At 35.8% G+C, this 24864-nt stretch overlaps 1 protein-coding gene across 1 annotated transcript; it reads right to left on the bottom strand.

Moving 5' to 3' along the window:
* Positions 1–211: 211 nt before the first annotated feature.
* On the bottom strand, positions 212–24637 carry LOC144450685 (dnaJ homolog subfamily C member 10-like). The gene is made up of 20 exons (XM_078141345.1): positions 24562–24637; positions 19192–19493; positions 17955–18123; positions 17406–17456; positions 16505–16587; positions 15894–16019; positions 13230–13320; positions 12389–12549; positions 11813–11941; positions 11179–11268; positions 10761–10883; positions 8552–8666; positions 8207–8343; positions 6826–7044; positions 6042–6197; positions 5771–5904; positions 4451–4655; positions 3437–3568; positions 1916–2005; positions 212–1352 (listed from the first exon to the last, which is right to left on the bottom strand). Exons 2-20 carry the CDS (start codon positions 19414–19416, stop codon positions 1326–1328), a joined length of 2463 nt encoding a protein of 820 aa, XP_077997471.1. The 5' UTR covers positions 19417–19493; positions 24562–24637; the 3' UTR covers positions 212–1325.
* Positions 24638–24864: the final 227 nt, after the last annotated feature.

Here is a 24864-nt window from a genome sequence, read left to right as displayed (position 1 = left end):
TGTTGGCAAAATATGGGGCAATATTATCAAGACATTATCATTATCAACAATATCAAATGATCAAAAATAAGAAAGATTTTGGGAATACTAATAATGTAAAGGTTTCACTATGTGATGTATGATAAACAATCAATATATCACTAACTATACTCCAACTACAAAGTCACAACTAGCCCCCCCCCCCCCCCCCCCCCAATTACATCAGTGGTTCAACATTGTGGCTCAATTCATACTATTTGTGAATAAAGAGGGAGAATGCATACATACACATTTCAAAATAAATTAGCATTTTTTTTTTCAAAATGGTATGGCCATTTGTATACAGATTCTCAAGTTGTCATAATTTGACAGTTCGGTTATGCATATTGGGATGCAAGTATTCCTAGAGGGGTGTTAGTATTCCTAGAGGGGTGTGGGTATTGCTAGAGGGGTGAGGGTATGCTTATATAGGGATACATGTATGGCTATTTCAAGAGGGGTGTGGGTATTTCTAGAGAAGTGAATACTAGTATTACTAGAGGGGTGTGGGCATTCCTAGAGAAGTGAATATTACTAGAGGGGTGTGGCTATTTCTAGAGGGGTGTGGGTATTACTGGAGGGGTGTGGATATTACTAGAGTAGAGGGTGAGGGTACGCCTATATAGGGGTGTTGCTATTCCTAGAGGGGTATGACTATCCCTAGAGGGGTAGTGACTATCCCTAGAGGGTATTTCTAGAACCTTAAAGCTATTCCATAGTAAAATAATAACCCACAAATCTGTTTGATTTACATTCTTGGCTATTCCTTATTTGATAGCGCACTCTATTAGCCATACATCTAAACATTTGAATAACATCCAACATTAACTATTTTCACATAATTAAAAATAAAGTTTTAATATTAACATACAAAAGAACTAACACCCAACCATTACACATGCTACAAAGAAAGTACTTTTCAACAATTAAGTATTCAAGTCAGAAAAGTATTCATAAAATCCTACGCAACTTTCAGCTGATGAATTCAGAAAGAAAAGTCAGAGAATACAAAACAGAAGGAATTGTGGGATGTTTTGTTTATTGTGTATTTCTCAATGGGTTTGACTAACACTACACTGGTTTTGGCTATTCCTGGGGGTGAGGGCAGTATAATGTGTCCTGGAGGGGTGTAAGATTTGAAAAGTATGATGACAATTGACTATCAAAATATGAACAGAGCAAGCCTTCTGATAAACGATCACCCTTTCTTCTTCAAGTTCTTGATTGATGGGTAGATGTCAATATATTGTTAGTAGGAAACTGCCACTATCTAATCTTGACTCTTTTTTCGACCTTTGTGTAAACGACTAGAGCTCATCTTTTGGTGTCTTTTTCTGAAAAAGAAATATATTAGTGAATTAGTCACTTTTCTCTTCTTTGAGTGTGTTTGATTAATCACTATACACAGAGTGTGTATTTGTCTGACAATCTTTTTATTTCACACATGCACATGTATGCATATTTTTATATCATACTTATATAATTAAATTTTATTCCCCAATATTTTTCTCCATTCAGCCAAGGAAAATATGAGTGACCTAAGGGGGCTTTGTCACTACGAGTTGGTAGACGAGTAGTGACAACCATTAGGTCACAAGTATTTTCTGGCTGAATGAGGAAAAATATTGGAGAATAACATAATTATACCAGTGCCAGTAATATAAAAAAGAAATCGGGGAAAGTAATGGCAAATTTGCACATTTTGTCTCACACTTCAGACACAGCAGAACAAGTGACATAGACGTGTGATGTAGAGCGACTAGAATATATATTCCATACTTTTTTGTTGAACCTGGCTCATGCATGGTATAATGTCTTTTATTAAAAAGGAACATAGGGTATTCTTGTTATGTAAAAGAGTGTACACAAGGTTTCACCCATCAATGGAATTACTTACTTTGATTTTATCTGCTGGTACTCTTCCTTTGACAAAATTCACAATAAAATCTAAACCTTGCATATGATTAATATATTCACCAACCCAGCCCTGAATCAATTCAAAGAAGAAATATCTGTTAGTCTCGTCATTGCTCACACAAATTTAAATAATCAGAAAGTTAGCAGTTAAGTTTGATGAAATGAAAGCCAGGTGCACTATTTACTAATATTCATAACTAACATTCTTAACTGAATTCATAACTACATAATTATGATAGTTAGAGAGGGGTGTGGGTATTACTAGATGTGTGGGTATATTCCTCTGACTATGACTAGTCAGAAGTGTAAATGGGTATAAGATTTCTCCTTACATTATATGTATAGACAGTTCACATTCTTTGTTATCATCACTGTCTTTTAACCAAAACACAGCTAAATTCTAAATTGTAGACATGGAAACACTGCATTCATAACAGCAGAAAGCCAGCTTTCAGCTGACTAAGAAAAACACTCTGTCACTAACGAAAACCATTAGTTATTCAATGTGGTAGATTACACAAGTGGGTGATAGGGTGTCTTGGTTATATGGATATTACCGTATTACCCGATAGTCAAAATATGGAGAAAACTGAATGAGGTTGAATGTGCAGACACTTAAGGAAACTTGCTATTAGAGATGCCACCCTACTGTGTGTGTAAATAGTGTAAACAGTGAATGAGGTTGAATGAACAGCCACTTGAGGAAAACTTGCTATCAGAGATGCCACCCTAATGTGTGTGTAAATAGTGTAAACATTGAATGAGGTTGAATGTGTAGCCACTTGAGGAAAACTTGCTATCAGAGATACCACCCTACTCTGAGTGTAAATAGTGTAAACACTGAATGAGATTGAATGTGTAGCCACTTGAGGAAAACTTGCTATCAGAGATGCCACCCTAATGTGAGTGTAAATAGTGTAAACACTGAATGAGGTTGAATGTGTAGACACTTGAGGAAACTTGCTATTAGAGATGTCCCCCTACAGTTAGTGTAAATTAATGAATGTTCATTATAAGCGTATATATCAACACGATGCAACAAATAGTTTTAGTTTGTGTTAGCTGAAAACTGGTTTGATTTCCAGTTGTATATAGCTAAAATGATGTAGGCTTGGTGTATCACACATAGGACATTATGTTTTTGACACAGAGCTAGACATATTTTAACTCTAGACTAACAATAACAGAGACAAAATAAACACAGCAGGATCCTTTGCCCAATCACATTGAACACTGATATGCATTGCTATTCTTTCACACTGTCGTAAAAACAGATGAAAACATTACACATGGACTTGTGATTTTAATGGCTGCAATTGTGTACTTTCTAACTGATAATCAACATTTCAACTTGATTACTTCTACATCCCAACTGTGAACAGCACCTATGTAATTGTTTCTTTTGCATTAGAAGTTGTCTGAGGGTGTGTATTAAATGTCATGTCACATGAGTGAAACACCAAGCGTGTATGTGACATGTCAGAACGGACTAAATCCTTACCTGACTTGAACCCTTCTTTTTTGCTCCCATATATAACCTGATTGATGGGTAGGCATTGACACCAGCTGACATACATGAACCTTGGTTATGATCACAGTTCATCTTCCCAGCATGCACTCTGCCTTCTAAAGCCTAGATACAAGTATTCACAGATAAGGAAGTTAAATTACCTTATGTAAGACATAGATAAAGAACAACAAATACCAAATGTTGATTTAGTAAAATAGAAAGGAGACCTTGTGACTTACTTTGTTCAAGAAAAACTTGCATGGTAAATAGATAAAATGTTTTGTTTTCATTCACTTTCACATATCAGTACGGAGTTGATATCACTCCAAACTTTGGCCAAAGTGATGTAAGAGCCTTCCTAGGAAACATATTGCTGACTGCTTATATCGTTATACAGTTAAAATAACAACAGAAACAGATGATGACACATTTAAGAGAAGTTGCCAAGCATGGCCTGTACATTATTTCCACCTAAGTTCAGATCAATGCCAGCTTCATACTGACCAGTGAAAATGAGTGAATATATTTCATTTTGTTTATCCTCCAAGTTTTTATCAAATATAGTGAATTGACAAGGTGTTATTTGGACACCCAATAATTAGTCAAATTGAGAGGGTTAGTGCTAAAAGAGACAAAAATATCATTTTGACAATTTCACTTGTCACACGATAAAGAAATTATGCTGGGGAAGGACTTTGTTTTATTGAAATTGTCTGTTAAGCAGGAGATTCTCTCTGTTTTACTGTTCTGTTATATAGAGCATTTTAAGTTATTGTATTGTCTGCTGGGGAGGAAATATCCCAAAACAAGAATGATCTAGACTGAATAAAATCATAAAGAAGGAAGGGGCAGTGACCAGTGCGTATCAACGGCTGTTGGACTTAGTCTCCAAGGACTTATCTTATCTTAACTTAAAGACTCAAAATAAATGGATGAAGCAATATTGCAAAATTCACTGGCAACAAGAAAGATAATTACAAACATGACAAAATGTCTGGTACTTACTCTAACAGCATTTTCAAACTGTGGCATAAAGGTAGTACATGGTCCACACCATGGTCCAGCATAGAAATACACTAACCATGGCTCTGTAGCTTTCAATAGTTTAGATGCAAAGTTTTGCATATCCAAAGTTACAGCAACAGATGGTAGATATGAGTAGACCCAACCTTGCAAAGAATTAGCATCCCTTTGCCATCCTGTGTATTGGCTGTGAAAAGATAACAACAAGGGATACTTTAATCAGGATTCATTTAACAGAGAGTATCTATTAGGCCAAGAAAAAAAAAGAATTGTTCCTGGTCAGGACAGTTTGCCTAAAATGGTGCGATGACATTTTTTTTTTTAAATTTCCAACAAACCTGTCACTCAAGCTACTATTTATTACAGTTTCCCCACAGATCTGTAGAGTGCATGGGCTGGAAAAACACGAAAAAAAAGACCGATGTTGGGGTATTTAAGTGATGTGCACGCTGACCAGATACAATTCTTGGGGTTTTTTTGGCCTTAGGTATACTCGGTGTCATAACTGTATAGCCTCCATTGTAATTCAATAGAGAACAGCGCCCTCATATTCATGCAATAATTTGCCATATCATACCCAGGCACACTTTGCCCAAATAAGGTCAATTGTGTGAATTGTTGAACATACCGTCTAGGAACTAGTTTTGCTGCTAGACCCCCTCAGGCTTTTCTGCTCACTGTTCAGGCGACCAAAGGTTGCTAGTGAAGGCGACAGCCCTTTGTATGCCACCTTTCAGAAACAGTGTTGAGAAGAAAGTCCGTGGTCTAGCAGCTAGACTATCTAGGAACAGCCTGTGACATTGAAAAGTGCACTATTTCTAAAGGTTATTGTTGCATTAGGATTAAAATCTTGGCATGAAAAACAGCTGTCTGGCAGAGTTACAGAAAATATTGATCTGTTAGAAAAGATTAATCCTAGTTAATCCTTATGATCCACTCTGATAAGATAACATTATCCTAAGGCCATTAATAATTTATACTATAAACACTTGTCTCCCAAAAAGTACAGTGAGACCCATCCCCCATGAGTTCAGAAGGAAACTGGAGCACCAGGGGAAAACCTGCATTGTTTGGTAGAGTCAACCTGAACGACACTCTTCTTCCTTACAGCATAGTAAGTTTAATCAAACCTTGATTACAGTGGTAAGAGGCAAGTGGCTTAACCACTCCACCACCGACAACCCTGGCTGGGTTCAAACATTGGGGTTAAAGACAGAACTGGGACATTCAAATCTGACTATATTGTGTTACCAATACCAACACAAACAGGAGTTAATCAACAACGTTTTTGACAGTACTTACGTTGACCCAGCCAATCCACTTTTGCCTTGTGGGTAGAGTCTGATCGTTGGATAGCTTGCCACACCATACTGACTACATAAACCATTCCATTTCACACAATCTACAGTTCCTAGCTGGGCTGTACCATTCAACAACTGCAAAGTATTTAAAATAATAACATGACAACTTAGAACTCTGTTGTTAGTCAGTTTTTGAAATGACAGAAAATGCAGAATTTCATTTTTTGTAAAAAGACTTGTCTATCTATCTAATTTGTGTTTTTATTTTTTACCTTGGCAAGTTTTCTCCACTCGGGGGCTAACTGTTGACAGGGTCCACACCATGGAGCAAAGAAATCTACCAACCACATCTCATCCTTAGACTTAGTTTTCAACAGAGAGTCAAACCTGATTGGTGTCAGTTCTACCACTAGAGGGTGTAAGATGTCCTGAAACAAAGATAACCTAACATGTCACATCCTGCATTCAACACTAGAGGGCGCCATTTACTAGAATTGCATATTGAGTCAGTTCTACTACTGGAGGGTGTAAGATGTCCTGAAACAAAGATTACACATGTCACATCCTGTATTCAACACTAGAGGGTGCCATTCACTAGAATTGTCAATCGAGTCAGTTCTACCACTAAAGGGTGTCAGGTAAGATGTCCTGAAACAAATGATTTTATATCCTGTATTCAACACTAGAGGGTGCCGTTTACTAGAATGGTCTATTGAGATCAGTTCTACCACTAGACGGGCTAATATGTCCTGAAACAAAGATAAGACATGATGTTGCTTATGTTTTGTTTAGGATTGTTTTGACTTTATGCATTTGAAATAACATTTTCATCTTGAAATGATGAAAGGCCATGTTGACTGGTTTTAATTGTGAGTAATTTTATAGGACAAAGACTACATGCCATTAATGACAGATTACTTCCATTGCTAAAACCCATAACATAGTCAGGTGACAAACATCCCCTGAGGAGTGAATTCAAATCCTCCTGCATCTACAGAATACATAACATTGTTTGGGTAAATGCATGAATGGAACGAGCTATTGACTTTTCCTTACCTGGACAAAGTCTGTCAGATCTTTGGCAGTGTTCACACCAGTGAATGTATGTGGAGTTGTATTGTTATAAAACACAGTAGTTGGATAGGAACGAATATTGTTTTGGATACAGAGTGCATTATGTACTGTGCAATCCACTGTACCAAACTTGACTTGTCCAGAGAGTTGGCGGGCTGCTTTACGCCACTCTGGTAGCAACTGCTTACATGGTGGGCAATGCTGTTGAGATATATATATATATATACAAGGTCACTTACAAGACAATCATTCAGTACATGATGATATCCTTCACTGACGAACCATTCAAATAAATGAAAGTAAAGGTTTCATCATCAGGAAGCTGATAACATGTAAACTACTAATTATACTAGTCTATATTGGCACAATGTTTTCACTGTACTCAGTGTGCCTTCTAATGATAACCAAATTTTGTAATTGTGAGTCAAAATGATAAAAACTGGCATTTCTTGTGAGTCACCACATAGTAAGAGATAGGGGAACACCAACTTTTGGTGTGTCATGAGAAATAGTGTGCAGCAATGGCGCATCAAACTGGCATAGAGGGCGCACTAACTGTACTTCAGCTAAGACAATTAATTAGTTTAAAGGGGTACAAGCTGAGGTTTCACATGTTTGGATATACTTTATGCTGCATATTTATAAGGTACTTGCAGTGTTTTACTTTCTGGAGCACACTTAGCCACCACTTGCAATATACTGAACTCAAACCTGGTATCAAGATTTGATTTATAAACAATCTGATAACACAAATTTATCGTACGTATCAAAAATGTTCAGGAAATTCTACTATGCAGTCAACTCTTTTCATAAAGTCAGTAAACAATTGCAATGTTATAGAAAGCATGCATTGACATTAAATCATTTTAAAATAGTGTAATCAAGGTTATTATAAAGTACTTTCACTTGAGTACAAGGCTGATAAACTCAGCTTGTGCCACTTTTAAGTGTACCCTTACACATCTTTAAATGTAGTATAGTATGTACACTAGGTTAACAAATCATGAGCTCAATATACTTTGTATGCTTAGTATTTCAACCCTTCCCATTCTTTGTCACTTACAAAAATAACGTACTGTAATGTAAACATCTCACCACTGTGAATTTTTAGTTCATCTCATTTTTAACACACTGAATTCACAAAGTTTCAATATTTACACCTATAAAGTTTGATAACCATTGATGCTAATTATAAAACCTACCATAAATGCATAACTTTTTCCTACACTGAGAAAAATAATTCTTGCCCTTCTTTACATTTCCACACCAAAATTTGACGGAATTCTTATCCTGGTGTGATATTCATTATCATTTGAGATTGCAAATTACTAGGTGCAACTTGAAAATAAAAACTGGCACTTACTGGAGAAAAGAAATCAACAAACCAATATTCATCACCCTCTATTACTGGGTTGGGGAAGTCAGATGGATCTAACATATGTACTTGTGATGTTATGGACTCTCTGGCAAACGCTGCAATGTCTTGGGCCATCATACGACCTATGCAAAGTGTGGAGTAAACATTTAGTGATGATACAAACAAACATACATGTAACAATGTCTTGGGCCATCATACGACCTACGCAAAGAGTATATCACTGATACAAGCATATTTCCAGTACTGTTATTGTCTGGACTTGCAAAAACAGAGTGAGGAATTCACTATTATACATTATGTTTGAAAGCTAATAATATTAAAGTTACTTACCATGGTGCATTTCATGTTCCCCATCCTTTCTGAATAATGCCACAACTGGTAAGATTTTATCTACATACAAACTCTGACAGAGTGTCATATACTTGCTGCAGTCTAGCCTGACAACCTTGAAATATCAAATAGTGACAGCATTTTAGTCCACAGTATTTTTTAATATCATAATTTTTTACAAAATATTGTGTAATACCTTAATGAGACATGGCATAATGATTAAACTGGTTACTCAGTTTATCTACAAATCACTCCCTTTTCATACAATAATGATCATTTTTTAGAGAAAATGAGTCGACTTCTCACCACCGTCTGGGGAAAGACTTAATAAAGTACACGTCAGGAACAATTCACGGTATCTACCAGTTGGTACGTTAGCTCAGCTGGTTATAGCACTCTGACTAGTGTTTAGGGGGCCTGGGTTCAATTCATGATATCTACCAGTTGGTATGTTAGCTCAGTTGGTTTGAGCACTCTGACTAGTGTTTAGGGGGCCTGGGTTCAATTCATGATATCTACCAGTTGGTACGTTAGGTCAGCTGGTTTGAGCACTCTGACTAGTGTTTAGGGGACATGGGTTCAATTCCTACATCATCATCATCATCATCATCATCATCATCATCATCATCATCATCATCATCATCACCACCACCGCCATCATCATCATCATCATCATCTTTTATCTTTTAAGGCAACATTTATTCATGTTCAAACCCTGTTACCATTAAAAACTAAAAAAATACCGCCAATGGCGTTGTAGCACAACTGTACAGTTTCTAAAAATGTTTATCTATATGGTAGTCCATGCTAACAATAAGTTAGTTTGTTGAATGTTGAATGGCTACCCAGTTGCCTATCCAACCATGTTGCTATCTTTATGATATATGCTATCATTTGGCTGTTGCTATGGGCGTGGTCATGTTGTTAGATATATTTGCATACATTTTTGTATGTTTTTGTTCACTTGTGTATGAATTCCTGATATTATCTTTTCAATATATGTGATTATTTGGCTGTTGCTATGGGCGTGGTCTTGTTGCTAGGCATATTTACATATATCATTTGAATGTTTATTCAATTGTCTATTAATCCCCGTTGTTATCTATGCAATATATGTGATCATTTGGCTGTTGCTATGGGCGTGGTCTTGTTGCTAGGTGCATTTGCATACAGTTTTTGAAATGTTTATTCATTTGTCTTTCTATTCCTGTTGTTATCTTTGCAATATGCGTGATTCTTTGGCTGTTGCTATGGGCGTGGTCTTGTTGCTAGGCAAATTTACATACATTTTTTGAATATTTATTCAATTGTCTATTAATCCCTGTTGTTATCTTTGTGAAATACACGACCATTTGGCTGTTGCTATGGGCGTGGTCATGGTTGCTAGGGTATTTACATACATTTTTTGAATGTTTACTCATTTGCCTACCAGATGATGTTGTCATTTGACCCAAAAATACTGCCATTTGGTCGTTGCTAAGGGCGTGGTCATGGTCGCTAGGGCCAATTTTGTCAAAATGTTTTGAAGAAAATCTGCAGAATAACACTTTCAGAAACATCTCACCAAGTTTCAGACTCAGTGACCAAATACATTTTGAGATATAAGTTTTTGACCAAAAATGAACATTTTTACACCTAATTTGCATATCACTCATGGACTCATTGTATGCTTAATATTTCTTCATCCATACATCCCTAGATACATTCTCATTAAATTTCAGCCCCATCTGCTCGGTACTTTTGGAATTAGAGATTTTTAACAAAAAAGACACATTATTAGCCCTAATTTGCATATCACTGATGGAATCATCATGTCATGAACAAATCTTACTTTACACCCCCTTAAGAATGTTCCCACCAAATTTCGCACCAATCTGCCCAGTAGTTTCTGAGTTTAAGTTTTTTGACCAAAAATCACATTTTTTGACCCAAATCACACACCTGTGATGCGATCATTTTGATTTGAACAATTTCCCAACTAGACACCCAAGGTAATGGACCCACCAAATATCATGGCAATCGGTTCAGCAGTTTTTGACTTTAAGTTGTTTACACACACACACACACACACACACATCCACACACACAGACAGACAGACGCCGGGCGATCCCTATAGCACTACTGAACAAGTTCAGTTGTGCTAAAAATGCCTACAAGAGTAGCAGGGCATCATTATCATCATCACCAGCAGCATGAATATAAACTTACATTGATATCATCCAGTAACCATGGTAACTTTCTTAGTTCTAGTTCTGTTTGTTCACTGTTGGATAGAAATTGTATGAGCATGGGATCTTCACTACTGTTTGTTGGAAGTTGACTACGAATTCTCTGAAACAGAAAATACAAATGGCTTTATTAAATTTTTGCATTAATATGAAGGGTACAACATCAGTGTTTTTATTGAGAGTGGTAAGCAGGTCAAATCTACCTGAGTTCCCAATGTCTCATCATTTACCCACAATTCAGTCTCACCACTTACCCACAATTCTGTCTCACCACTTACCTTGAATTCTGTCTCACCACTTACCCACAATTCTGTCTCACCACTTACCCACAATTCTGTCTCACCACTTACCCACACTTCTGTCTCACCACTTACCCTAAATTCTGTCTCACCACTTACCCTAAATTCTGTTTCATCAATTATTGGTATATCACTTAACATCTTCAAGACTTCATTTGCAATCTCTTTTGGTTCTCCAAAGTCTATCACCTGGACAAACAAGAAACTTAGTCTAATTAATGTGACAATAAAAATCATTCTCTGACTATCAATTTGTTTGAATCAAATTGCAGTCATCCAAAAACTTTGGCATATAAAAGTCTGTCCGTGGCCATTTCGAAATTACATATTACACAAACTTGGTTGATTATCATCTTGTTTTCAAAGAAATCATGACACTTCATTATCATAGATCTGAAGGCCTGAGTTTCTATCCCAGCTTCTTGCATTAGGCATTCTCGCAAACCAGAGCTATTGTTTCTTCCGCTACACTTCGAAGCCAGTAGGGACCGGCTCGTTAAAAACGGTACCATAAAACGGTCATGGTTTGCGACGATGGCATTAGGGTCATCAGATCAAAGTAGCCATAAGGCTCACATAGGATAATCCTATTGTCCTAGATGAGCAGTTACTATGGCTGTGGCAGACAACTGTTTTTTGTTCCATTAGGATTTCAGTAATAGCATACATGTACCATAATTACAAGAGTTGATAGACATTTTCAGATATTATTTATTATCATTAGTAAACTTACCGTTCCCTTTCCTTTCTTCACTTGCACAGCTTTCTTATAAAATTTGAGGGCATTTCCTGGAACTCCTAACCTTTCACACATAGTTCCTGAGGCTATGCAGTCAATGTGTGCTACAGTAACAGCTTTATCCTGTAAGATTGTAATGAACAATTTAAAGTTGACTGGATTTTCATTTAAATTATTCTGACCACAGATTAGTTTCACAGGGTGTAGTTTAAATACTTTAGTGTACTTTTATTTTTCCCTTCCACAAGGGGAGGTAATGTTAATGCTTTTGCCTGTCTGTGTGTCTGTTGCATGTGTGTGTGTGTGTGTGTGTGTGTGTGTGTGTGTGTGTGTGCCAGAGCATGTTTCTCTGTCTGTCTGTGTGTGTCTATGTATGTGTATGAGTCCTAAATATCTCTGAATCAAATCAAGCAATCTTCATTTGCTAATCTTGTGCAATATTTGAAAATCGTTTTGGTAAGATATCACTTGTGTGATGTTATAGTGGAATCCTTCATATGGCAAAATAGGGCAAACATGGCAAATACCACCAAAAAGAAATACTCTTCTAGAAGTCTACATGACACTTACCAAAATGGCAGCAACTTTAAGTCTGTCATCTTTGTCAAGACATTCAGCAAAGACTAGATCAGCAGTATCTTCATCTCCACTTCCTTGTGTTGCGCCACAGTAAATCATCAATAATGGTGTAGATTTGATTTCATCGCTTGTCAACACTTTCTTAAAATTACCTGTAGGAAAACACAATGTTTTTGGTGTTACAGAAGGCCAATTCCAAACACTGTTAGCTCTTTTAATAATCAGTGTTTTGAAGTATGAGTTATCTCTTGACATCATTTATAATATCATATCACTTATCATCCCATGAGTATCAAGAAATGTGACAGTTGAAGCCGAGCTTTCAGCTAACTTGGCTGGGTAGAAACCGAAACTATCCTTGTGACATACTGATGTAACCTATTTTGAATTGACATTGGTTTAATTGTACTCACAGTAGGGTGGTATTTCTGATGACTTCATGACCTTGCAGTGTACATTTTTGGGCAATTTCAGTTTTAACACTACTTTGATCATAAGTGATTATATCCATATAATAAAGGCAATGCCATCACCCACTTGTGTAATCTATCACATCTACAACAATAGTTTTAGTTTGTGTCTATCTTACTTGGCAAAAAACTTGGTTTCCATAGTACTATATTTACAAGTACAGAAGTTCAAACCTTCTCTGCTAACATTTGGATAAGGAGCCACTGCTACAAGGATGTGTGACATCACATGGGGTTCACCTTTGACCTGACAATTTACATGCACCATACCAACCTCTAATACTATGGAATGTCTACTGTACATTTTATTTCAATATTAACTGAAATTATGACATAGTAGATTGAACAAACAAACAACTTACCTCCAAAAAGGTCATGAACTGTTGCTTTGACCTGTCTGAGTGCATGTCTTGTCAAAGCTGTTAGAGTTTTAGCACCAGTATAAAATTCTTTCTGCAGAAAAGAAAAGTTTACAACATTTTAATATATAATTATACATCTAATATACATATGTATTATATGTACTGTGAATGTACTACAAAACCAGAAAGACTATAGAGTCTCAAATTAGGCATCATCATATTTTTTACGTTTCTGTATCAGTCATTAGAATACAACAGCAATGTTATCATTTATGATTGCCATGACATATTACAGCTAAAATGATGTAGGCTTGGTGTTTCACTTGTGTAATATGACATTTAATACCCACCCAGACGACTTCTAATGCAAAAAGAAACAATTACTTAGGTAAATAGTAAATTTGAAATGTTGATTATCAGTTAGAAAATAAACAATGGCAGCCATTAAAACCATCAAGTCCATGTTTTTACTGCACTTGAAAGAATAGCAATGTCTGTCACTGTTCAATGTGATTGGGACAGGATCCTGCTGTGTGTGTTATTGTTAGTCTAGAGTTGAAATATGTCTATCGGTGTGTCAAAAGTGTAATGTCCCATGAATGAAACACCAAGCCCACATCATTTTAGCTGTATATGTATAATAAATTATGTCATTGAGTCAAGCATGTATTATTTCTAAATATCAGGTTTCAATGGACAGCTTAAATACAAATTCTGTATGTTTCTGAATCAATAACTAGAATACACAGGTATGCTATCAATTGCAACAGAAATCAAGCCCAAACCATGTATACATTCGACTTGCACACCATCAATTAATCAATAGTCTAGTTCCTATACAGTATTGTTACAATTTACACCTTCACTCACAGTCTAGTTCCTATACAGTATCGTTATGATTTATACCTTCACTCACATAGTCTAGTTCCTATACAGTATTGTTACGATTTACACCTTCACTCACAGTCTAGTTCCTATACAGTATCATTACCATTTATACCTCCACTCACAGTCTAGTTCCTATACAGTATTGTTACCATTTACACCTCCACTCACAGTCTAGTTCCTGTACAGTATTGTTACGATTTATACCTTCACTCACAGTCTAGTTCCTATACAGTATTGTTACCATTTACACCTCCACACACATACTCTAGTTCCTATACAGTATTGTTACGATTTAATCCTTCACTCATTGATTTAGTTAGAGACCACATTGGCATCCAAACTAATCAATCAATGAATCAAGTCATTTATAAAGTGCCAATATCCAATACTTTGTAAGTTTACAGCCAAAAAATTACGATCACAGCACTTAGCAAAATATCAGACTGTACCACAAGTTCACATAATCAGTTTCTCTGGTTGACAATGAGAACTTTTAACATGAATGCAAACAATGATATCAAAGCAAACTAACCATATGGTCTCACAATACACCATGTTGATGGCATTCACATCAGTAGTGATGGATCCTAACTGTATGATATGTACAGATTGCTACATTGTACACGTAAATACATCCATCTGGATAGTTATCATGAAGGGTGGTAAACTAGGTGAAATCTACAATTCAATATCTGTCATTATAAGTGTCATAGATTGTGTGGGAATCTATGCAAATTTTACCCGATTTCTCCATTTCTATTACAGGGTTCCAAAACCTTAGCTAAAACACTGGGCAATTTGTTGCCTAGCAACTACACACAGTTTTGAAACCCTAGGGTACACTGACTTAATAATTCTAATTGTCATCTGACAGTCTTAATTTTTTCTGACCATGATGATGAAATATGAAATATTAATTAAGGGTGATTACTATTAATTGGCTACCAAATACATGTACATTACCAAAATTCTAATTAGCTGAAGTAGAATTTTAACACCTAGGTGACTCATACAAGAACAATCATATATTTTCTTAGTTGAAACTATGCATATCTTCTGCTACACTTCATCAGTACATTACTATACTATAGCCTGGTGTGCATGAGAATAAGTCAATCTTTACTTTCTTTTTTGACCTTCATGCATGATGTAAAATGCGATAACAGATACCTAGAGAATGTGTCAGTTTTCTAGTTCTATTTTAACTGTCTAACATTAGGTAAACTGATATCTTATAGGTACACAGAAAATAAAGTGATCTTGTTGTATTTTGACTGTCGAGCATAGGCAAAATGATTTTGCACTTACAGGTACCCGGAGGATAAATTGACCTTGTTCTAGTTTACTTGCCTAGGGTGATGTAAAATGCTACTTACAGGTACCGAGAATATAATTTGACCTCGCTTCTTGTTCTATTTTGACTGTCTAGCATTAGGTAAAATGATATAATTACAGACACAAAGAATTCTGCCACTTCAAAAGACAATTATTTTTTTATATTTATTTTGAAGAGTGACTTTTTTGTTTGTCACTTTATTCTGTAGATTGCCTATCAAATATCTTATTCAAGTACTTATAATAATGATATAAATAATACATACTATATTACCGATAACCTAAATTAATTTTGGAAATTGAAATGAGTCGCCACTGGTGCAGCACCCAAGTGTCCTTGTGTTAAAGCAGAAGACAACCTTTGGAAATCCTGCTTTGTTTAGGAGGGTCAAACTGAGCATCACCTTTCTTATCATGAAAAGTGTCATTTTTGTAGCTTACCCTAGGATAGATGACAAGTGTAGGATATTGCATAATTCCTTGTTGAGTACACAGCGGATTATCATCCCAACAATTTACAGCACCGATACGGATCACCCCTTCCATCTCCTTGGCAAATTTACGCCACTGTTTTAGACAACAAAAGAAAAAATTTTCATGTTATTATTGATAGCAATTTACAACACCAATTTTTATTAAGTCATGTATATTGTGAGGAGATATTGATGCTAAGTCATGTATCTATGTGATAATGCACTGTATACATCAGTGCTAAGTCATATGCCTGTGTGTTGAGTTATACGTTATAGTTAGGGCCAAGTCATGTGTTTACATAATCATGTGTATGAGGTTATTTACAACATACATGTAGGCGCCACACCACGTTATAATGGAGTTGCCTGTACATAGTTGCTGTGTTATTGTGATAAGTTACTGTAATAGCTATTATACAAGTATTTATGTCATAAGTTGATAAGTCATGTACTTACACAAATGTATGTGGTAACTTAATGTGGGTGCCTAATTCATATGTCTACACAAATGTATGTGGTAACTTACTGTAGGTGCCAAGTCATGTGATTATACAAATGTATGTGGTAACTTTAACTTACTGTAGGTGCCAAGTCATGGCAATGATGACATCGCGGGGAGTAGAAATTGACAAACCAAATATCCTCACCAAACACAGAATTTTCTGAAATATACAAGCAACAGACATAATTAGCATGAGTACAAGAATCAACTCCCTTGTCCATCCCACATACATACACAAACATATGATGCACATGTGCACACACAGCGAGCCACCTAGCTCTCACAATCACTCAGGAATCTCATAAGCATCTGGCGGGAATCTCACATTGGCATGTGTATTGCCAAGAGTGCATGATCTCATAAACACCCCATATTGTCATGCCAATCATGCCCAAGGTACCACACACATACAGATTTACTCACATATTCACATACACATGCAGTCACTGACAATCTAAAACAGAATTGTGTTGCCATGACACAAGTCACTATGACACAACATATTGTCTCCATAACACAACATACTGTCCCCATCACACAACATACTGTCCCAATAACAAAACAGTCACCATAACACAACATACTGTCACCATGACACAACATACTGTCGGTATGACACAATGTACTGTCACCATAACACAACATACTGTCATCATAACACAACATGCTGTTTCCTTTACACAACATACTGTTTCCTTTACACAACATACTGTTACCATGACACAACATGCCATCACTGTGACACAATTAACACACTGTCACAGTCGCTTAGAGGCATTTTTTAGTTGACTGCTGCAAATGGAAGACAAATGTGCATGGAAAGAAAAAGATTGCACAACCATGTAATCTGTACAAATAAATACATGTATGACAGACATGTAACTAGAAAGAAATACTAAAAGGAAATTATCAATTATAAGTAAGTCCTTTAAATTTGGTGATGAGGATCTCTTTAAAACAAATATTTGAGAGACTTACCAAAATCTGTTTTACTAAGAGTAACAACTTCTGGGTCTTCATCATAAAGACCTGAATGTCAAAAATATGGCATCGCATGAGTACACTTCAAATTCATTTATTACAAAAAAAAGAAAAAGAAAAGGCTTTCAACAAAAATACTGTTTCTACATGTAAATCACATAATTATGATAACATTATTCAAATCATCATAATTAAAATTATCAAAATTATTTGTGAAGTGTTTACTGAATTTAAGATTTTTGATGACTGATTGCTCCATTTCTACACGTCAAGAATAATATTTTGTATTGAATGATTTACACACGACAAAAAATAAAAAATCAGATTTCTACACTTTGTGTTAACAATGGTGGTGTATGTTACCATATGGTGCATAGAATAGAACATGTTTTTCTATTGTACAATATGTCTTTGTGAAATATACATGGACACATAATTCAATTTACACTAGTATGCAACTTAAAAGTTAAGATTTTCTTGTTCAACTTATCAAATTCAGTTTTATCAAAATTCTAAATTTTGAAGGATTTTATGCATTCAACTTACCGAATTCAGTTTTATAAAAGTTCCAACTTTCATATCTTTGACCCCATTGGCCTTGATCTTTGAGTCCTTCTTCACCAAACCGGTCAAATTTTTTACGTAGTTCTTCATCTTTCAGTACTTCATAGGCTCTGTTTACTTTTAAAAATTTGTCATGTGCGTGCGGATCACTCTAGAAGAGTACACATCAAGACATTAGTGTCATGTATTTTGAGAACTACAGTGTAAATTACCAAATGATTACGTTCTGAGAATCCGTTTATTCAACAAAGAAAATACTACTCAAGTCAGGAATAATGATATATTGCTTTAATGTGGTATAAAATTGTGATATTTTGGTCGTATAATACATCTTGTGTGGTTAATTTGCAGGTATATACATGTATATCTTTTTTTAGCAAGGGCAATAGGAGTGACCAACGAGCATTGAAATTATATATCGAAGACAAGTAGTGACAAGGCAGAGTATGTTCTGGTTAAATGCAGAAAATATTGAGAATAATATAGTTATACCCCTCAGGGCCTCAAGCATAAAATAATGACAATTGAAATTTTTGACTCATATTTTGAGCACTGCAAAACCATTGAAGTAGGCGTGAGTTGTCGTGACAGAGCAGCCAGTATATGTAAAAACACCATATTTCTTTTGTTCCAATGCGTTCAACCTTGCTTGTATGTGATATAAAATTGTGACACTGTGGCAGTATACCTTGTTTGATTAAATTGCAGGTACACATACTCTATAATTAGTCATTAGTTCATACAAACACATACTTTGTCTATTGTTACCATGTCAACAGACTACAACGATGGAATGAATAGCGTTGACTTTGCCTGTTCATGAAAATCAGGAATTACATGTACATATTAAATTTTATGCCAAAGTATAATTTGTGTACATGTACATTAGGTACTTGATAACATCACAGGATTTCACTTCATACAGCTCACTTCATACATGCAAAGTCAACATTATTTATTCCATAGCTGTATATTTGCATGCAACCTTTCCTTAGCTAACTTCATACAAGTCAACGCTGTTTATTCCATAGCTGTATTTTTGCATGTAGTCTTTCCGTAGCTCACTTCATACATGCAAAGTCAACGCTATTTATTCCATATTTCTTTTGTAAAATTCAATTCCTGGTTTCGCTATTTATTTATTGCATGTGGTCTTTCCGTAGCTCACTTCATACAAGTCAACGCTATTTATTCCATAGCTGTATTGATGAAAACTTACCGGATTTTTATCAGGATGCATTTTCAAGGCAAGTTTTTTGAAAGCCCTTCGTATATCCTTTGTACTAGCATCTCTTTGAACTCCAAGAATTTCATAGTAGTCATCTGATGACACAATGTTCACAAGTAAAAATATAACTAGTAAAAGAAAAACCCATGTGTGTAAAGGCAAAAGTTTGTGTTTGGAAAACATGTTGCGTTTCATTTGTTGAGTCACTGAAACCATCCTCCTGTATGTTGTGTATAAATAGTACTACTTTTAACAGTCCATCAGATTTTGTAAATCTTCAACTGTAAGGTTATCTACAGAAGGAAAAAAAATAGATTACATATAGATTACACATATTGTTAGATATTAATATTCCATAATCATTTTGTTTGGTCAGCCAAGGAAATACAGTTGACCTAAGGGGCCTTGTCACTACCAGTTGTTAGACGAGTAGTAACAAAACTTTTAGATCACAAGTGACCGAATGAACAAAAATATTGGGCAATAATATTTATGGAAATTTGGGAAAAGTAGTGGTGATTTTGAACGTTTTAAATCATATTTCTAGAACAGCAGAACTAATGACGTAACCATGCATTGTGTTGTCATGACCTGCATGTACAATGATTACGGTGTAAATTCCAGCCGTTTGTTCAACTTGGCAATGCACATGGTATGTACCAATACATCATTCACTTACACACTCATAAAATTGGTATTTTCCCTGCAGTACAACAACATATGTGTACTGCATATCTCATCTCCCATCCCCACCTCCTCCCTCCCATCCACAATAGACTGCTGAAAAAATTTGGTGTTCAAAAATAAAAAATTCAGTGGTCACTCAATCCCACTGTAAAATTCAATTCCTGGACACATGGATAGTAAATCCAAGTATGTTGGCCTTGATGGGGAAAATGAGAAAGGAACTTTGCTGCATATTATTATAAAAGATGACAAAAGAGAGACAGTTTTTAGAACCAGAGAAAGGACATTTAAAAACTACATTTGTATATTTATAGAAATTTAAATGAACCACGTTGCAAGGGATATATATTGTATATTGCATTAAAAATAATCCAATTAGCATAATTTATTCAAATGATGTGTGACAGGTGCTAATAGTATAAAAAATGGCATAAAAAAATTGTGTGGGTCTGATTACATTCAATTTAGAATAGGTAGATTTTTCATTTTATTTTTTCATTTTTTTTTAAATTTCATATGTGAGCATTGTAGTATGTTATGTTTTCCATAATGGTCTCTGTGTTATCGGTTTCAGCTTTCTTATCATCAGATATACAGCCATTAAAGATTGGAAGAACAGTTTTATATTGTCTTTTTCAGTTTATGTCATTTTCCGCACCCACTATTTCGATTTCATTATTTTTTTCTTGAATACGTAAAAAGCAGTTTAGGGTTGGCATGAAAAACTAGGTGGGGGTTGGGTAACTGGAACCTCACAACTTTTTTTATTAGGCTGCCAAATTAAGATTACGTATACAGGGCTGTAAATTTAACTTTCACACTTGTCTTGGTAGCTAAACTTCAAGCTAAGTGAACTGTTTCAACTACAATTTTCTATTGATTCCATTGGTCTGACAGACTACCATCTGATCAAATTGGTGGTCTAGAAAAATTGTTCAGTCACATATGTGTCCAACGATTTCAAGCCCTGCTGTACTCGGACACATTTCAGTTGAATATGAGAACAATATATAAAATAACAAAGATGGATTTATTAATACTTTAGAGATGTAGCAGATGGTGAATATACATCCATATATTATAGCCATACTTGTAATATAGGTTTTTCATCCCTTTTTTCTGCTGGATATCAAAAAGTATTAATTTGCCTGTTGGTGTAACCATATATGTACATATACAGTACACTAATATACCACTTAAAGTGGCACAGGCTGAGTTTAATGATGCTCAGTACTTTAGCTAAGGTCTGGAATGTAACCCTGTTAACTGAGAAGGGAAATCTGATAAAATTTGCAAATTTTTCCGTACCATACTGTACCATAATTTGTGTGGGGAACTCCAGTAGAATGGAACTGAGGTAGGTTTTACCTACTTACCACTCTTAACAAAAACACTGGTAGGGAACCTGGTAAAATGACTGGGGAACTCGGGTAGATATTACCTACTTACTACCCTTAACAAAAACAATGGTAGGGAACCCTGGTAAAATGACTGGGGAACTCTGGTAGATTTTACCGCAGCTTATTGCCCTTAACAAACACACTAATATTTCAATTGAGTGAAATACTCACATAAAGCCATACTATAATAAACTATAATAGTATAATGTTAACATCAATTCTAGTCTATCTGCTAGACCTCGGAAGTTCTTCCGATAAAATATGACACACGACCGAACATCGTTATCGAGGATGGAACATCCAAGGTCTAGCAAATGTCATCAGGATATAAATAACTGCCAATCAGAGAACTGTTTTAGCGACAAGCACAAACAGAGGACAATAGCTAAATTTTCATACATATTCATCTTTTTTTTTTTTGGGGGGGGGGGGGGGGGGGGGGGGGGGGGGGCTTGTAAAAATAACCACCAATGTGTTAACTGAAATGTGTGAATGACAACGTCTACACACTCATCAAACACAATTACCATAAACCGATAAGACATAGTAATGACGTAACATGTGTTTGTCAACATCTGCATGCAGAGATTAAATATATTGAAGTATATATGCATACGTACATGGCCCAACCCACCGCTTAACGTAATCTCAATGGAATGTCCAGTCTGAAAATGACATTTGCTAGACTGTTCGGGCAAGCCCTCACTGCGAACTTCGTTCGCTTATAGTATCGAAGGAAAACCCGAACGTGTAGCAGCAAGACTACATCAATGCATGCCTCCAATTCATGGCACCATAATTGTATCCTGGTAAGGTGTTGTTTGCACACTTAATAGCATACCACTAAACAGCGGGTTTTCTCAACATTTTACTATATAATAAATGATGTTATCAAATCATTCATGTATTACTCCTAAAATATCAGGTTTGAGTTGTGTCAATTGTAAATGATGGTTAAATATACTTCAGTGATTACAGCACAACAGATACATTTTAATCTACAGCAAAATCACATACCCAAAGCATATAAACTCAGCTTGTGCCTTGTGTAATGATGGAGTTATGATACTCATATGGTTAAAATGGCCGGCTTTGAATCTGCAGGTTGCAGGTTAGAGCCCCACATCTCCTGTTTGTTTCTGAATGGTTTAAGTCCTTGGACAAGATTGTACCCTAGTCAGTTAGGGACCTGATTTGATCCACGATTGTGCCCTAGTCAACCGAGGACCTGGTGGGATAAATCTTTTGAATCATTCCTTATCAGTCATTATTGCATTATTATTGAATTTATAGTAGGGTGGCATTTTTCATGACTTCCATGATCTTGCAGAGTACATTTTTGGGGGGAATTCCAACATTTAGATTATTAGGGCTACATGTATCAAATATGGAAAGTGGTAGCAAAATTAGAGCTGTGAAATAAATAAGAAGTTAATTTCGAGCCCTGATTCAAAACAAAACAGGCGAAGTTGTATGTAAAATGATGTAACATGTTATGTAGTATATTCCACATTGGCACTCACATAGCATGGAATCAGCTAAGTGCAATAATTGTAGTGTTTACTTTGATTTTGAGGGTTTTTCTGTTGTTTTTGTGCTTTTTGTCGTTCCAATGTTTAACTTGAAGCAAACGCTACAATTCCTGTAACGTAAACGTAAATAGACGGAGGCAATTCAGATCTGAATCGCAAAGTTGGGTTGATTTTACTGCTAAATTGCACCTTACCTGCCATAAAAAATTGGACATTTCCTAACTCCGACATTAATTACAAAGCCTTCAAGACCCAAGAAATATTCAGAGGTACCCCCAATCCTGTCAAAATCGGCAAAAGTAGCAACGCACTGCAGCATTTTGAAATAGGTAGTATGCTGACATCTCGCTCATGTTTTCAACGTGATCTCATCTATTTGAGTTTGCCCAGCAGAAATTGTAGAGTTTGTAGAGTTTGCTTCCAGTTAAACGTCAGAATGAAAAAAAAGCACAAAAAACAAAGAAAAACACTCTCAAAATCACACCAAACGCTACGATTATTGCAGCTAGGAATCAGCTGTCATAGTCGACATCCAGATAGCATGCATTGATGAATGGAACAATTTACAAATGTATGTAACACTTTTGCAAAACAGTACAGATGCCAAAATATTTTCTGTGAACTACACAACCAGACTAAACTACACAACCAGACTAAACTACACAGCCAACTGAACATTACTATGCTTTGATGAATATCATATAGGAAGTATATTTCGATGAGTTGCATCTTTCAATCACAAGAGGGCAGGCTTTGATCTGGGTGATAAATGAATCATTCCTTATAAGTCATTCATTATAGGAAAAATCAAATGGTCAAGTGTGACAGGTCTGAGGCAAAATCAATATGAATGTATAGCCATGAAAAATATAATTCTCTGCAGACAGGGTTACAATTAATATACTGATAATATTGGTAGAAACGAAAATCCTTCATATTACCAAAAGTAATAGATCACCACAGTTACTTCACCTTATTTAATTATGGCAAGGCATATCTTCAAAAGGGAAACAATGTTTTGAAAATCATTTCACAAGAATTTTTATTTGCCAAAAAAGGTGCAATAAGTTTCAGTGAAAAATAGAAAAAATACGACAGAATATTAATACTAGTAATAGCAGTATGGGTTATGACTTATTTCATATATCTAATCCCGATCACCTGTCACTACACACAACTTGATTATTATTACAACTTAATATTCCACAAAGTTACACTCATATTTACCTCTGAACAAGTAGCATCACTGTTCAATTTAGACTCCTCCCATATACAATCTTACAAGGTTTTATTTCAATTTGAAACTGAAAAGCTAGTGGGCGAGTTTGTAGAATAACTCGAGAGTCCCATTGCAACAAGGTCAAGAGACAATGCAAGTGATTCGTGTCTCGTTTACATTCGATCAGTCTAACGCCTATAAACATACTCTACTTGGGCGGCTGGCCTCTTATCAAATGATTAATATCTTAGGCATTCCATTGCTTACCATACTGTAATCGTTGTGAGTTTAACTTGTGTTACTTGTTTTCTCTCATTTCCAGTGGCACTGTCAAACCACCAAACTATGTATATGTAATACAGTATAGTTATTCAATCGACGATCGACGCCGGCCGGATTGTGACATGCGTAAACATTACACGTGTGAGTTTCTCAGGCTTATCACTGGACAGATCGCTACCGGGTGAGAAATACCGGGTGCTATTATCTTAACTTTCTGATCTTTGATCAAATACCAACTTACCGTGATTTGTCAAGGTGGTCGCTGTTGTAAAACAGGTGAGTGAGATGATCTGATGCTACCGCTGTCCCGTGAAACACAACACTTATTCCGGGTACAGTTTAACACTGCGCATGCTCTATACACATAACCAATCAATTTGTAAAACGTACTAAATGACGTGTCCTTACTCGAAGGCTTTCACCTTTTGTTCAGTCTAGGTGTCGGCGCTCCCTTTCACAATGTTCACGTGTTAGCATAAAAGCTTGAGTCAACACCACGGAGTCACCTGTGAGCTAATATTCTATCCCAGGATGATAATATTCT

The sequence above is a fragment of the Glandiceps talaboti genome, chromosome 20, assembly GCF_964340395.1.
Source record: "Glandiceps talaboti chromosome 20, keGlaTala1.1, whole genome shotgun sequence".
NCBI classification, from domain to species: Eukaryota; Metazoa; Hemichordata; class Enteropneusta; family Spengelidae; genus Glandiceps; species Glandiceps talaboti.
The sequence above is the reverse complement of the archived record's forward strand: the minus strand, read 5'-3'. Positions and strand labels throughout refer to the sequence as shown.